This window comes from Mus caroli, chromosome 7 (assembly GCF_900094665.2).
Source record: "Mus caroli chromosome 7, CAROLI_EIJ_v1.1, whole genome shotgun sequence".
NCBI lineage: Eukaryota > Metazoa > Chordata > Mammalia > Rodentia > Muridae > Mus > Mus caroli.
The window spans coordinates 144,216,807-144,231,180 of record NC_034576.1 but is presented as its reverse complement, the minus strand read 5'-3'; the positions used below and the strand labels follow the sequence as shown (position 1 = coordinate 144,231,180).

Below are 14,374 nucleotides of genomic sequence, written 5' to 3'. Positions count from 1 at the left end.
CAACAGTGTACTCAAATAAAATAAAATAAATAAATCTTTAAAGAAGAAAAAGAAGGAGAAGAAGACATGAAGGTGAGAGGGAGAAGTATTGGAGACCTCTAAGGGATGGGGATGGGGATTTTTAGTTGAATATGAAGATAAAATTTAGGTGTAAGAAATTATCAAAGAATAAAACATTATTTTAAAGAAAAACCACACATGCATTCACATTCACAAAGAGCAAGCAAGCAAAATCATTACTCCTATAGAGAAATATAAGCCATCTTTATTAATCTCAGCTACTTGGAAGGCTGAAGCAAGAAGAGACAAAAAGTTCAAAGCTGGCATAGCTTACAGAATGGGTTCAAAGCCAGCCTTACCAACTCATTGAAGTTCTGTCTGAAAGTAAAGACATCTGGGGATACAGGGGTAGAGTATTTGCCTAGTATGAACAAGACTTTGGGCTCCGTTTCTAGTACTGCAAACAAGAGTATTGGTTGTGAAACATTCCATCACTAGGACACAGGGCTCCCAATCAGAAGGTTTGTAAAGTCCTGGGGTATCACACAGCATATGATCTGAAACTGCCCCCTCTGAACTAGGCATTTGGGTTGGCCTTTAGTGCAGTATCATCCAGGGAATGAAGGCCAAGGTTGAAACCAGGCAAGCTATACCAGCCAGTGGACCACAGTCCCAGTATGTTCAGTCATACCTCACTCTCCCCTATTTTTCACCTACACAGTGACTTCATGAAGAATTACTTATGCCCTGTTTTGTAGACATTTATAAGATGTTTATGTGATCTATGTTGTAGTAACAGGTGAAATCCATATATGATGGTGGTCCTGTAAGAGTTTAATGGAGCTGAAAACTCCTACTGATGTTACAACATCTTAAGTAATCCATCACTTCTGTTTGTGGTGGTGCTGGTACAGATGATCTGTTTAGATACCTAGAACCCAGTGTTGCAGTTACCTACAGTGCAGTAACACACTATACAGATTTGTAACTCAGGAATAACAACCTACACCATGTAGCCTATGTGCAAAAGGCCATAGCATCTAGGTCTGTGCATGTTGACTTTAGAACACTTGTGCGACAAAACGGCCTAACCAGGAAGTTCTCAGAATATATGTCCATCATGAGGCAACACATGACCATATTATTATTCTCATTACAATGAAAAGGAAATAGGCCACGAATGTCAGTGCATGCCTTTAATCCCAACACTCAGGAGGCAGAGAGAGGCAGATCTCTCTGAGTTCAAGGTCAACCTCATCTACAAAGCAAGTTCCAGGACAGCCAGAGCCATTACACAGAGAAACACTGTCTCAAAAAACAAAAGCAAAAAAGAAAGAAAAGAAAGGAAGAGGGCTGGAGAGATGCCCAGAGGTTAACAGTGCTTGCTGCTCTTCTACAAGACTGGAGTTCAAGTCCCAGTACTCACACCGAGTAGGTCACAAATACTTGTAACTTTAGCTCCAGGAATTTGATGATCTCTTCTGGCTTCTGCAGGCAGCAAACACACATGGTACATATATACACCTACATTCATACCCACATACACACTCACACACACCTTTTTTTTTTTAATACATATAAGAAAAGAGATAGAGGCACAGGCCATTAAACAGCTCGTCCAACTGTCCCACATTAGAAACTGGAAGAGACTAGCACAACTCATGACACCCAATCTAGGGCAACAGCTGATGGCAGATGGTGGCAGTCAAAAGCAGACTAGCTCACCAACGACTGATGCTCCTCGGAAGCAGGGGACAAGGCCACACTGCAAGGTAGTCAGCTGACGGCTGGCTAAAGCAAAGTGATTATGATGTGGGGAAGTCATCCAGTATGACTGGGCATCCATAGGAATAGAAACAGAGGAGAGCACAGGCCTGATTTTTCTCCTCCTGATATGGTCTTGACTTGGTGACTTTCCCCTCTCCAGATCTTTCATTATTCAGCTTCATCTCAGGTATTTTTTGGTGATAAAACTGCAACCCCACCCACTCCCAGTGTCTGACTGTTCATGCTATAAAGAAGGAATGAACTGGACATTTCCCAGCATCCTGGAATGGTTCTTTGGGGAAGGTGAACCCCATTTCAAGTATATGACAGCTGTATTACAGCAGGCAGCTGGCCTGAGGTGTTATCTGTCTGGTGCCTGCTATTCATGACACTCTATTGAAGACACTAGTGAGTTAGGTTGTTGTGATCCTTCTGCTCAACTGTGTGCTTCTGCAAGCATCTCTCCCGTGAAGAGAATGGAGAGTCGGCCTTTTAAAAGTATTCAATGAGTTCCTAGTACTGGTCAGGCTCTGGAAAGAGCGGACAATAGGAAAGATACCCTGGATCACGAAGAGACTTACTCACTGGAGAGAAATATCCTGGATAATAGAGGCTCACCCAGGAGCCAGAGGGTACAGCACATAGAGGAAGGGAACAGATGGGGATTGAAGGGGACAATCATGTCCACTGGGGCGGGCAGCTGGGATGCAAATGAACAGCCAGCAAAGCGAAGGGACACAGAAGAGGCAAGTGTGGTCAGAACAGTTCTGGCAGAGGCACTAGGTGTGGCAAAAAGATGATAACAGTGTGAAGATGGACATCAGGAGGGATGTAAGCAGCAAGGGGTGAGGCACTGCAGAGGAAAGGAACACATCCTGCAGGGCAGAGGAACTCCAATGTTCCAGCCTGGGGGGTCTGGGTACTCCCAGGTCTGGGATACTGGGATCAGGGATACTCAGGTCCCAGGAACTTCAGACTCCTACGGGTCTGTGCATTCCACAGATTCAGGCACGCTGGTGGTAAGGTTCACTCCTGGGGTCAGAGCACTCTATGGAGTCCTAGCACTAGAGGTGTGCAACACCGGAGTCACTCTAGAGACACCGGGGGTGTGATACTCCAGGATCCAGGGCACTGCATTATTACAGGCAGTTTGCGAGTCCGAGGCACTCTGGAGTTCCGGGAGTCTGGGTTTCTGGGGCCCTCTGAAGTTATTCTCACTCTGGTGATCCAGAAACTCTGGACGGTCTTCAGATACAGGATGCTCCTGGGTCTCGAAGCCCCGAGGTTGGCGATGGGGAAAGGTCCTGAAACTCCAGAACAGGTACTCGGGACATCGCCGCAGGGGCCGCTGGGACTACGCGTCCCAGCAAGCCGTGCGCGCGTCACTTCCGGCAGCGGGCGGGAGCCATCGAGTGTTTACTTCCGGCCGCCGGCGGGGCTGAGGCCGAGCGAGGCGCGGGCTCCGCGCAGCCATGGACTGGCTCATGGGGTGAGTGGCGGCGGACGGCGTAGCGCGGCGCTGCGCGGGGCGGCGGCGAACGTAGGGAGCGTAGGGCGGCGGGCGGCGGGTTCCAGGAGGGGCCGGGGCACGGGAGGACCGCCAGCCGCTGCGGGGTGCTGGGAGGCCGGGCAGGCGGCCGGCCAGCCGGCCGGCGGGAGAGAGGCCCGGTCCCCGAGGCGCTGTCCCGAGAGGCCGCGGTCCCTCGCCGCGAATCGACGGGCCGCGAGTCGGGCACCTGGCACTGTCGGTCGTCGGTCTTCGCGGGGCCTGCGAAAGTTCTTCCGCCCAAGTGACTTTCTTCCAATTTACTTTTGAGGAGAGTGAGAGGCGGGCGCTCCTAGCCGCGCGCGCTCTCCCGGCGGCTCGGTTCTCGACCCTGTGGCGGTGCCCGCGGCCCTGCTGTGGGGTCCGTATAATCCTGCTGGACCACAGAGAGAGCCGGCCTTCGGATTCGGCAGTGCGAGGGCTGCGCGGGACTCTGGAGATAGAAGCGGGGAAGGTGGAGGAAAGTGTAGTGGTGGCACTGTCAGGACGTCTGAGGCTGTTTGACCTCCCAGTGCTGCAACCTAGGGAGACGGCGGACTAAGGGAGCAGCCCCAGGGATAATCAAGAGACTAAGGGAGGCCGGGAGCCACATAGTGCCACTCAGGACGTTAAGTGTGGGTGACACGGGGGACTAGGCGGAGGCCCATCTTGTTTCTTCAAGAGGAAGCCCTGTCACTGGTTCCTATCTGCTTCCTAGCTATGTGGTCCTCTCTAGACTTGTTTTAATGGGTCGTCTGTCAGATGGAAGCTGTGAAATCTGCAGTGCAGGTTTACTGAAGGGTTAACTGAGGTAAGGGCCAGCACATGTTTTGCATATGGTAAGCTTGGCAGATGTTATGTCCTGGCCATTTACAAGGTCTCTGAAGCCCAGGGGTTTTAAGCATAGGACACATATTTGTAACCAGCCTATTCCAGATCATTCTTCCTATGTGCACTTGTGGAGAGGGCCAGCACTTGACTATAGCTTGATCTAGGTATGGTTTCACTGCAAGCGAACTGGATCTGTCAGCTTGGTGATTGAGGAAGCTGACCACTGCTGTATGTGTAATTTTTCCAGGCTCATACCCATCCAACGGCAGGTGCTTTTTGCTTGGAGGCTGACCAGAAGGCGGTCTTTAAGCTACTCATCCCTCTTTCATAGCATTACTATAAAAGTAGGAAGAATGGAAGTTGCAGAGTGAGCCTTCAGAGACACACACACCCCCAAACCCCCATCTATTCCACTTTGTCTTCTGATCCCTGGTGAGAGCTGACAACTTTGTCAGTAGGGGGTGAAGCCATTTTTTTGCTTCTGAGTACCCACTGTCTGCTCAGGGCTGAAACTCTCTCTGTAATTAACCATTTAAGTAGTTTTTCTGTCTGGAAGAATAGGACAAATGTATCATCTTTTATTGTGTCTTGGTCTTTTTCTTAATTCAGACCATCCAATATCAAGGAGGGGTTTGGAATGTTTCAAGGTTTGTTTGTTTGCTTGCTTGCTTATGTTAAAGTAAAGGTTTTGTTAATTACTTCATGTTGGGTGAACCCAAGTATGGGTGCAAGAGTAGAGGTCTCTTGCCAACAGGGAGGTCTACAGAAGTGGAAAGCTACATCTTTCTCTTAGTTGGGTGAGGATCACGCTGGGACTTTGAGCATCTCACAGCCTTATCTTTTGTGTTCCAGCTGCTCAGGAGGAAGGGAGGCCCTGCAGGGAAGCATGCTTTGGATAACCAGAGCAGAATTTGGCACGTTGGGACTTGATGGTAAACCTGCTGGGACTTTTCTGGAGAATGTTGTAGGTGTGGCTCTTAGCCACCTCTTGTCCTGTAGGTTTCCTCTGCTTGGAGAAGCGTTAAGCTTGTTAAGCAGTATATATAGTCAGGCTCCCTTCATTCTTTATTAGAAAGGGTTACAGTTTTTGTGTAGTGGGTGTTTGTTCTGTTCTGGACAACCAAGTGCAGGGTAACACCCAGGGGAAGCTGCTCAGGATTTGGAAGAGAGAACCCCAACATGCTATGGGATACTTTTGGCAACACTTGAATCTTTTCTGAGGTAAGCATTTAACAGGAGGTCTGAGTGTTTGAATTTTATCTAGCAGAAAGCACAGTCCAGAAGCCCCTTGGAGTCAAAAGAATATATTTTCTCCTCTTCCCACTGATGATAGTGAGTTGTCCCTCCTGCCTGGCCACCTTAACTGAACCTCTGCCCTGTCCAGTAGTCTCTCTCCAGCCTGCTACTGAGGCTCCCTTTCCGGGTGTACCTGACTCTTATGGAGCCTTTAGATCTCTTCAGTGCAGGTAGAAAGAGATGAAACCTGGTGTAGGCCATTTGATACAGTGTATATTTGAAGGTCTACTCTTGCTCATCTAACAGATAAAGCTAAATGGCCTCAGACCTTCCAGCCTGTCTGGGGCAGCCTTTAGCAGTCCTGTACTCTGAGCAGTTGAGTGTAGGTGTTTGCAAGGTTGGCATAGGGGTGAAAGGTTTTATCTTCTGGGAAAGTATTTCTGGTGACTGACACCTGACTGGGCTTGTAAGAGTCTGTAGGTTTTGTTTGAACAGCCTCATGTGGTATCATTTACATACCACTAAGTTTGCTTGTTTTAAGTATATGATTAGGTAATTTTTAATAAAATTATAGACTTGTTTCTTTGACCATGATTTAATTTACTTTAAAGTGTATGTGTGTGTTCCTATGGGTGGAACCCAGGGCCTTAAGTATGTTAGGCAAGCCCCTTACCATCATCTTCTCAGCTCAATGGGACATTAACATTACTCTTTGGAGAGCCCTCTGGTTGCACCTCAATGAGAGGCAGCACCAATCTGTTCCATTCCATTATTCTGTGTTAATGGAGTCATGAGATCTGGTGGGGGATGGATTCAGTGATAGGTGTCAGCAATGATGTCCGTTTGTTACTCCCCTGGACATTGTGAGGAGGCCTGCATATTCTCTTTCTCCCTTTACCTTTGGGTAGAGGTGGTTGTGGAAAATTTGCAGGCATGACTGATAATGCTGTAACCCAATCTTTTAAAACTGAATTGTACTACTTCCCAGCCAAGGATTCTGAGCCCACCTATGCCGAGGCCAAGGCTTCTGAAGACTCCAAGGTCAGTGCTTTGAGGGCTAAGGCTGGCAGAGGAGGACAGGACAAGCACAGTGGAAGGATCAAAGATCTGAGGAAGGGAGGGAGGGAGGGAGGGAGGGAGGGAGGGAGGGATGTGAAGTAGAGTATAGGGATCTTCTTAAAGGATTGTGGTACAGTAAGTGGAGAGGTACCTGCAAGAGGCCTAGAGGCACGATGAAGGTCCCATCCCTTGCAGCCAGGCTCTCCAGTGGATGGCTCCTCTGGAAGATGTGATTCTAGGAATAACCTCATAAATAGCCTCTTTCCATGAGAGGCTGCCCCAGGTGATCATCTGGGTTTGGTTTGCAAAGATGTGTGCTTTGGGTCTCTTGTGTTCCCATTCCCTTTTTAAAAAGTAGTGGTCATGAATGCTGTGTACTTCAAGACACTCTGAACAACACTTCATTTCTCTTGTTTGCTTAGAGTGTCCCCTAGGAGTTCATGCAAGCATTGCCAAGCTGGCCAGCAGCGAGCAGGGTGAGGCCAGTGGTGTATTGCACAAGAGTCCTGTTGACTGGGGACAGTTGGGTGGTACTCCTGTGTTTTCCTATAAAGGTGTGCCTGAGCATAGTGTGAGGCTAGTGGTTAATATCCTTAGTGGGTCCTTAGTCTAGCTGTTGGCTGGTGCTACCATACTCTGTACCTGCTCAGCAAGCATCTTCCCAAGCTGCCTCCAGAACTTGCTATCATTGTTGCTTGTCATATGACAGTTGAGAGTGTGCTTGCAAGACTTCCTCTCATCTGGTATAGCAAGGTATTGAAGGCCAGCTCGGTGGGGAACTCCCATAACAGTGGTCCTGGTAGCCCAACATTTCCTGTATCTTCCTTGCAATGGCTATGGAAACAGAAACACTCAAACCCCACTTCCTGTGTTTGTGTAGACATGCTGTACAACCTGAGGTCCTTCAGCCTAAAGGGTTGGCAGGGTGGGCAGACCCATATCCTGGTGGGCACCATTTGCTCTCTGTTGCTCTGCTGTGTAACTAAAAATGCTGGGGTGAGGTGGTTAGGCATTTCCTGCTAGGAATTTTAGTGCATCCTGCCTGTTATGGGCTAGTCTGGCAGAAGAAGGTGTGAGCTGCTCCTGCCTGCCTTGCCAGAAGTTCCACCTGCTCTGTGCCTACCTCCTGTTTGTTTTTCTTCTGCACAGGATTTCTCAGCTGGGGCACACCCACTGGTGTTCACTGTAGCTCCATGGGATGGTGCCTGGAACACGGAAGTAAAAACAATTGGAATAAAAACAAAAGGTTAAAGAAAGGAGGAAGAGGTTGTTAAACAGGGCATCAAGGCCACCCATGGCCTCTCCACTTGGCATTATCAGTGTCTGTGCCATGGACCATGACCATACCTACTTACTGGTTTTCTTCTCTTTGACGGTTTCCTTTGCCAGAATGCATGCAATCTGGGTTGCAGTTTTCATCCAGTTGGTCTTATAATCCTTATTGGGCACATCTGTGATGGGGTTATGGGGCCATTTTATAGTTAAGTCCATATAGTTAGGTTGTATCCTGCTTTGAGCAGCAGTGATTTTGGCTGAAGTACTTCACTGTTGTGGAGTGTCAGGATGACATGGGTGCTCACTTTTGTTTTTGAGTTTGTGCCTATAGGTTATGGGTGGTTGATTGGTTGAAACAGGAGGGAAGACCTGACTTCTGCCTTTTGCCTGTGGCCATCTCAGTGTCAGGCACTTTCTCTTGGTTGCCTTTTCTCTTGGTTGCCTTTTCACGGTACTTCTTTCCTTTCCTCCTTGAGCTAGCCTATTCATTCTCAACCTTCCTAATGCCTCGACCCTTTAATATAGTTCCTCATGTTATAGTAACCCCCAACTATAAAACTGTTTTTGTTGCTACTTCATAACTAATTTTTGCTATTGTTATGAATTGTAATATAAATATCTGTGTTTTCTGATGGTCTTAGGTGACCCCTGTGAAAGGCAACCCACGGGTGAGAACTACTGAGCTAGCCGAAGGGATACAGTCTTAGGAGCCCCTGAAGGGGCTGTGCTGAATGTCTCAGCTCTCAGCTTGTGGGGCTGTGTCTTGGTCCTTGAAAAGGCCTGACAATGCCAAGTGGCCCCAAGGAAGTGATGTCTGAGCCTGAGGCTGGCCTTGGGAGTAAGTCCAGGAATGTAAAATTAGCTTAGATATGGTATGACACACAGCTTGGCTTGTCTGCATGGGACCTTGCCATATGACGTCCTGGCCAGGTCCCCAGGCCTGTCTCAGGGTCCTCTGCAGAGCATCTGTAAGCCAGTGGAGCTACTCTGCCACACAGCATGCTTGCCTCCTTAGCCTGTTCTTTTGATGCCATATGTGACAAGGCAGTTTGTGAGAGTTCTTATGTTGTGAGAAAGCATGAGCCAGAGACTGTGATGGAATCAAGGAGCTGCCAAAGGTGGGTGCTATATGAACAGAGGTAAGTGGCTTGCCTTTTGTGGCCACTTTCTGCTGCTTAGGGGGACAATAAAGAAATTAGGGCATGGTGGATATAGGGACAGGAAAGTATTTTTAGTAAAGATCCTGAGGTTTGAGAAGGTGCTATGAAGATGACTGGACTTGGGCTGACATGATGGACATCTTCACAGAAGGACTGCTTGTGTTATGTTTCCTAGGCTACCATATACTTGTTCAGTATTATACAGTCAAGTACATTCTGTTATTTATTACTTTTATTCTTTTTTATTTTGATGAATGTCTTGCCCCAAATTTAGCTAGTGGAAATACTTTTGAATTGGCTCTTTACTCCTTGAATGGGAAAGGAGATAGTTCTCAACCCATGGATTGAAATCCCTTTGGGAGGTCAAACACTTTCACAGGGATTGCACATCAGATATTTATATTACGATCCATAACTAGCAAAATTATAGTTATGAAATGGCAATGGAAGTAACTTCATGGCTGGGGTCACAACATAAGGAACTGTATTAAAAGGTTATAACATTAGGAAGGCTGAAAACCCCTGTGCTAGGGGGTTATGGCAAAGCTATTTTGAGTCATGATTTGATAACTGTCTTCTGAGTATTGTGGCTTAAAACGTGTGTGTGTGTGTGTGTGTGTGTGTGTGTGTGTGTGTGAGAGTGTGAGAGAGAGAGAGAGAGAGAGAGCGCGAGCGCAAGCGCAGGTAACAAGTTGCCCCCCCCCCCGCCCCGCCCCAACCACCTTTGGTTTTTAAGAGTCCAAGTCTTGCTTCAACCTTCCCCAGGATCTGTCTTTGAGTAGTGGAATTGAAAGCCATGCCTGGTTTTATAACCAAGTTTTTTTTGGGGGGTGGGGGCAGGAACAAAACAAAATAGAAAATATAATAAACTAACAAAACCCCTATACATTGTAGTTACTATGAACATAACTATGAGTTATGTACAGATGCCCTCAGTATGCTGAGGGGAGTGGTCCCAGGACCAGTCCTCAAGTACTACGTGCTCAGATGCTCCTTATGTAAGTGACATGCTTATATGGAACATAGCCACCCTCCTATGTACTCCAAATCATCTCTATACTTTCTTCTAGCATATGACAGGTCCAACTGCTGTGTGAATAGTTACAAATTTGTATTATTTAGAGAACAATAACAATGTCTGCCACCTGCTCAACCCAGACACTATGTTTTGTTTATTGGTTGGTCAGTTGATCTAAAACAGGGCTGGTCTACAACATGCTACCCCCTCTTGAGTGCTAAGATTATAGGTATGTATCACCACACATGGTTTATGCCCTACTGGGGGATGACAGAACTTCGTGCATGCTAGACAAGTGTTGTACCAACCAACTCACATCCGCAACCCCAGATATACTTTTAAAAGTATTTATTATTAATGGTATGTCTGTGTGTCTCTCAGTGTGTTTTTGTGTCTGTGTGTACATGAATGTAGGTGCTCACAAAGGCTATAGAAGTTAAATCTCCCCAAAGCTATAGTTATAGTAGGTTGTGAGGCACTAGATGTGGGTGCTGGAAATCAAACTTGTGTCCTCTGCAAGAACAGATTGTATTCTTGACTGCTGAGCCCCTTTCTATCTTTCTAGCCCCTTCCAGATATAATTAAAAAAAATTTTTTTTGACCCTTGTTTGGGTGAATCATGGATCCCACAGATCATTGTATTGTTTCATGGCTATGCTTTAGACTTTGCTTGTATATGAGGAACATTATGGGTTGACCTTGACTATTGTGGTACTTGGATAAAACCAATGGCAAGAAAAGTCCTATCCAGAGCTCTCCTTTATTCTTTCCATGATGCTTTTGCCACATTTTGAAGCAGTGTTGGTTCTCAGCAGAGAGCACAGTTGTCTATTCATTGTGCTCACCATTCCTGCACACAGCTGTGACAGAGACACTCAGCAAGGGTATATGTATATCTTATGGCAGGTCCTGGGGCAAGTGGGAATCTGACTCTGCATCTTTGACTGTGATCATGCCTCAGCAGCCCCAAATGGGGCAGTGATTAGGGGGCTGCTCATCTCTTGCTGCTGCTTGTTGCCCCTGTACCTTTGTGCTTTAGATAAAAGTTTTTTGTTTGTTTTGTTTTTTTATCTAACCTGTCCTAGTTCTTCCAGGTTACCTGTGCTGCCTCCATTGGTGGCTATTCTGAGAGGCCCGATCTTGCTTTCTTGAGTGTCTTGATATTGGTTGTCTACCAGAGCATGTTTTCCCAATGTAGTCTTTCTTTTTATGACGTTTTCTCCTTGGCCTACAGCATTCTCAAACTTTTTGCTCCTCGGACCTCTTTACACTCCAAGCTTTAACTATATTTGTGTTACTTGTAGGCATCAATATTTACCATTTGGATGTTAAACAGAAATATCGTTCACCATTTAAAAAGAATAAGGACTAAATATAGTTTAGCATAAATAACATTTTTAAATTGAAAAATAACTACTTTTCCAAGTGGAAAAGCTGACAAGAACAGCCTTGCTTTTTACCACTCCTGGAGCTGGGTTCCAGTGTGGCTTTGTATTGGTTCTGCTGGAATTTGGCCTTTACTAAGCTATGCAGAGCTTCATTGAACACTAATAGGGTAAGAATAAGCAAGGGATTTTTGGTCAACTTGTGGGTCTGGACCCTACTCTGAGCTCTATCTCAGGAGTTCTCCTCCCTGGGGGAAGTGGGTGGAAGGGGAGAGCAGTGTTCTTGTCAGCTTCTGTTGGTCAGTGTTACAGCTGCTTGGGTAAGTGGGAAGGACTGGGAGGAAAAGCTGGTCTCTGAATGAAGTGAGATTATTGTTGGTCATGTTAGCCCTTGGTTCTTTTCCTAATAGGAAGCTGGGCAGAAGGGTAAGACACTAAACATTACCAGGGTGGCATTTCTTTTCTTAGCAGGTGGGCGGAGTTCTGTGGCAGTGTAGCTTCAAGTTGACCTCCAGACAGGGTGAGATAGACTTCTACCTATATCCTGCTACTGAATTCCATCCCTAAGTGATTATTACCTTCGGTTTGTGCCTGCAGTTGCAGTCTGTAGGGTCACTTCTGCTGTAAACAATGGAGAGCTACTGAGGCCTGACACCTCACTACTGGGATAGAAGGAATAAACTTTCATACTAGTTTGTCCTCAGTAGTGTGACTAGGTTCACTCTTCTTATTGTGTCTTTTTTCTGTAACCTTGTGAACTGTCTTTGTGCCATCACAAGATGTGATGGACCCTAGTACTCAAGGGCCAGTGCTCTTGGTAGCTAGCAAGGGAAAACATAGAAGCAGCCATGTTGACCAGATAATGGGAGTCTGCTCTGTCCCTAGCCTGCCTGTTCTGGGCTTTGCTTTTTATCAAAATGATTATTTCGTAATAAAATGTTTAGCTTTTTGTTTTGTTTAGTTTTGTTTTTTTGAGACAGGGTTTCTTTGTGTAGTCTTGACTGTCCTGGAGCTAGCTGTGTAGACCAGGGTGACCTTGAACTCACAGAGATCCACCTGCTTCTGCCTCTCCTGTGCTGGGATTAATGGCATGTGCCACCACCTTCTGGTGTTTAACGATTTTTAAATTATTATTTCTTATTCTATATGTATGTATTTTGGTTTGGGTACTCAGCACTTCCTACACATCCTGGATTTACCTGCTGCCTGGCACCTTGTAATTGGCAGAGTGGTATTGCTGGAGGAGGGAAGAACCTGTGACAACAGACCAGAGCAAGCACCTGACTCCTCGAGACACTGTGCTTCCACTTAGTGATGTATCTAGCCAGGTTTCTTTGAGAGCTGCTCACCTTAGTCATGGGCCTGCACATGATATAAGCTTTGCTGGCAGCAGACTCCACAGGATCTTACCAATGAGTAGAATCTGTATATGAGGGACCGGTGGCCTTACAGGAAGAGTAGGATGGGGGTACATAAGAGACTATCATTGAGCTGGAGCTGTTATAGCAGGGTAGAGGACACACCACACATGGCAGGCAGCCAGATACTCCCTGAGCTCTGGTGTCACTGAGTGGGTGGGCTGAGATGGGAGGGGTCAAACCAAAATCTTGGCTCTAACTGGTGGTCTCTCTCTGACCTGCTTTTCTCCTGAAAATGAGTGAATCATTATCCTTTCCTTACTGAAGGTAGAGACAACTCAGTCCTTGCAGTGGCATTCCACACAGTGTTTAGTCTCCTGGGAAGCCAGGAGAGAAAGTTAGGTTGCCATTTTGCCGTGTTGTATTGATGGTGTTTAAGACAAAGAAGAAAGGGTATAAGAAGGGCACTGGATCCTGCTGCTGTGTTAACACAGAGGAAGAAAAGTCTGATCTAAGAGCCCAGAGGGCACTGCCAGTCCTGGGTAAAAATGGGGTCAGGTCTGGCCAATGGGAAAGATGTGATTGAGGTACATATTTCCTTGTAAATGTGAGCTTCTCTGTCCTCATGAGCTGTTCCCTGGTGTTCCATGGTGCTGCCTTGGGGTTTTGATGAGGCCGGGCCTGGGGGGTATTCATAATGAGTTCACAATGAGTATTGGTTTCTTTGCCCCCTCTGAAGTTGTGTCACTTCTGGGAGCTGGGTACACAGGAATGTTTAGAATTCTCTATTGTATTCACAGTCCTGTCTGTCCAGAGCTTATGGAATTCTGATGAGTATGCTTTGAAGCCTTGTATGGTATGTCATGGGAGAGGGAGCAGGTTTCCTGCTCTTGTGGAACTTGGTATTATGTGTCTATTGTAGAAGGATGAATCACAGCAAAAACCAGAAAACAAAAGCTAATTATCCCATCACTTAGATGGTTCGAACTGTCACACTCTGTCCCCCTTTCTGTGCTGGACATTTAGGATGTTTCCAGACCAGATTGTGCCTTTAAAGATCCAGTCTGCTATACCTGATGATTTAATGGCATTCTTGAGTGGCTGCTGGCATATTCTACAGTGGTTCTGGCCCATGCTTATCCCACCTTCCCTGGTAGCATTAGGCAGAACAGTGTCATTGCATGGCACCGGGACCATGCAATTTTCTTTTGTGATTGTCTGCTTTGCCTACTTTACCTTGATTGGTTTTGTCTTCATTTGATGGGCATTGAGTTCTCTGTATGGATGAGGATCTGAGTATTAGGATTTAGCCTTGAGTAGGTTCCTAGAGGCAAGTAAAAGCCAAGGCAGACACTGTGAGGCATGATAGGGCCAAAGCATCTCTCTCACTCTGAGCTGCAGTGAAGCAGAGGATCTAGACCAGAGGGCAGAGTTGCATGGGGCCAGGCAATGGTGGCTGGAGGGGTTAGGGATGGCAGAGATAGGCCATGGCATACCTGGCATCTGTTGGGTTTTATGTCTACCCTTTTCTTTGCTGACCTTTGAGGGATGCTCTTGTATTTATTGTATCTTACCTTCTTTTCAGCCTGTTCCTCTCCCTCCAACTTAGTTCCTTAGTTCAGTACTCATTGACTCTTAGCACCACATTGCCCTTATGTATTCAGTGCTGAGGCTGCAGGGAGTTTTGAGAAAGCACTGGGTACAGGACATTGTGGAAGGCATATAGCAGTTCCTCAAATTGTCTTTCAGGGAACACTTGC

At 46.6% G+C, this 14,374-nt stretch overlaps 1 protein-coding gene across 3 annotated transcripts in view; it reads left to right on the top strand.

Annotated features, from left to right (window-relative positions):
• Positions 1-3,176: 3,176 nt before the first annotated feature.
• The window catches only part of Mob2 (MOB kinase activator 2), a 48,920-nt gene continuing 37,722 nt past the window's right edge, over positions 3,177-14,374 (top strand). For 2 of the 3 annotated variants that reach the window (XM_029479465.1, XM_021167434.2), the window contains exon 1: positions 3,177-3,256. In XM_029479465.1, coding sequence (XP_029335325.1) covers positions 3,240-3,256 — 17 coding nt within the window. In that variant the 5' untranslated portion in view covers positions 3,177-3,239. Of the gene's footprint in view, positions 3,257-3,392; positions 4,104-14,374 lie in introns of those variants that run through there. The other variant, XM_021167435.2, reaches the window with a different exon arrangement.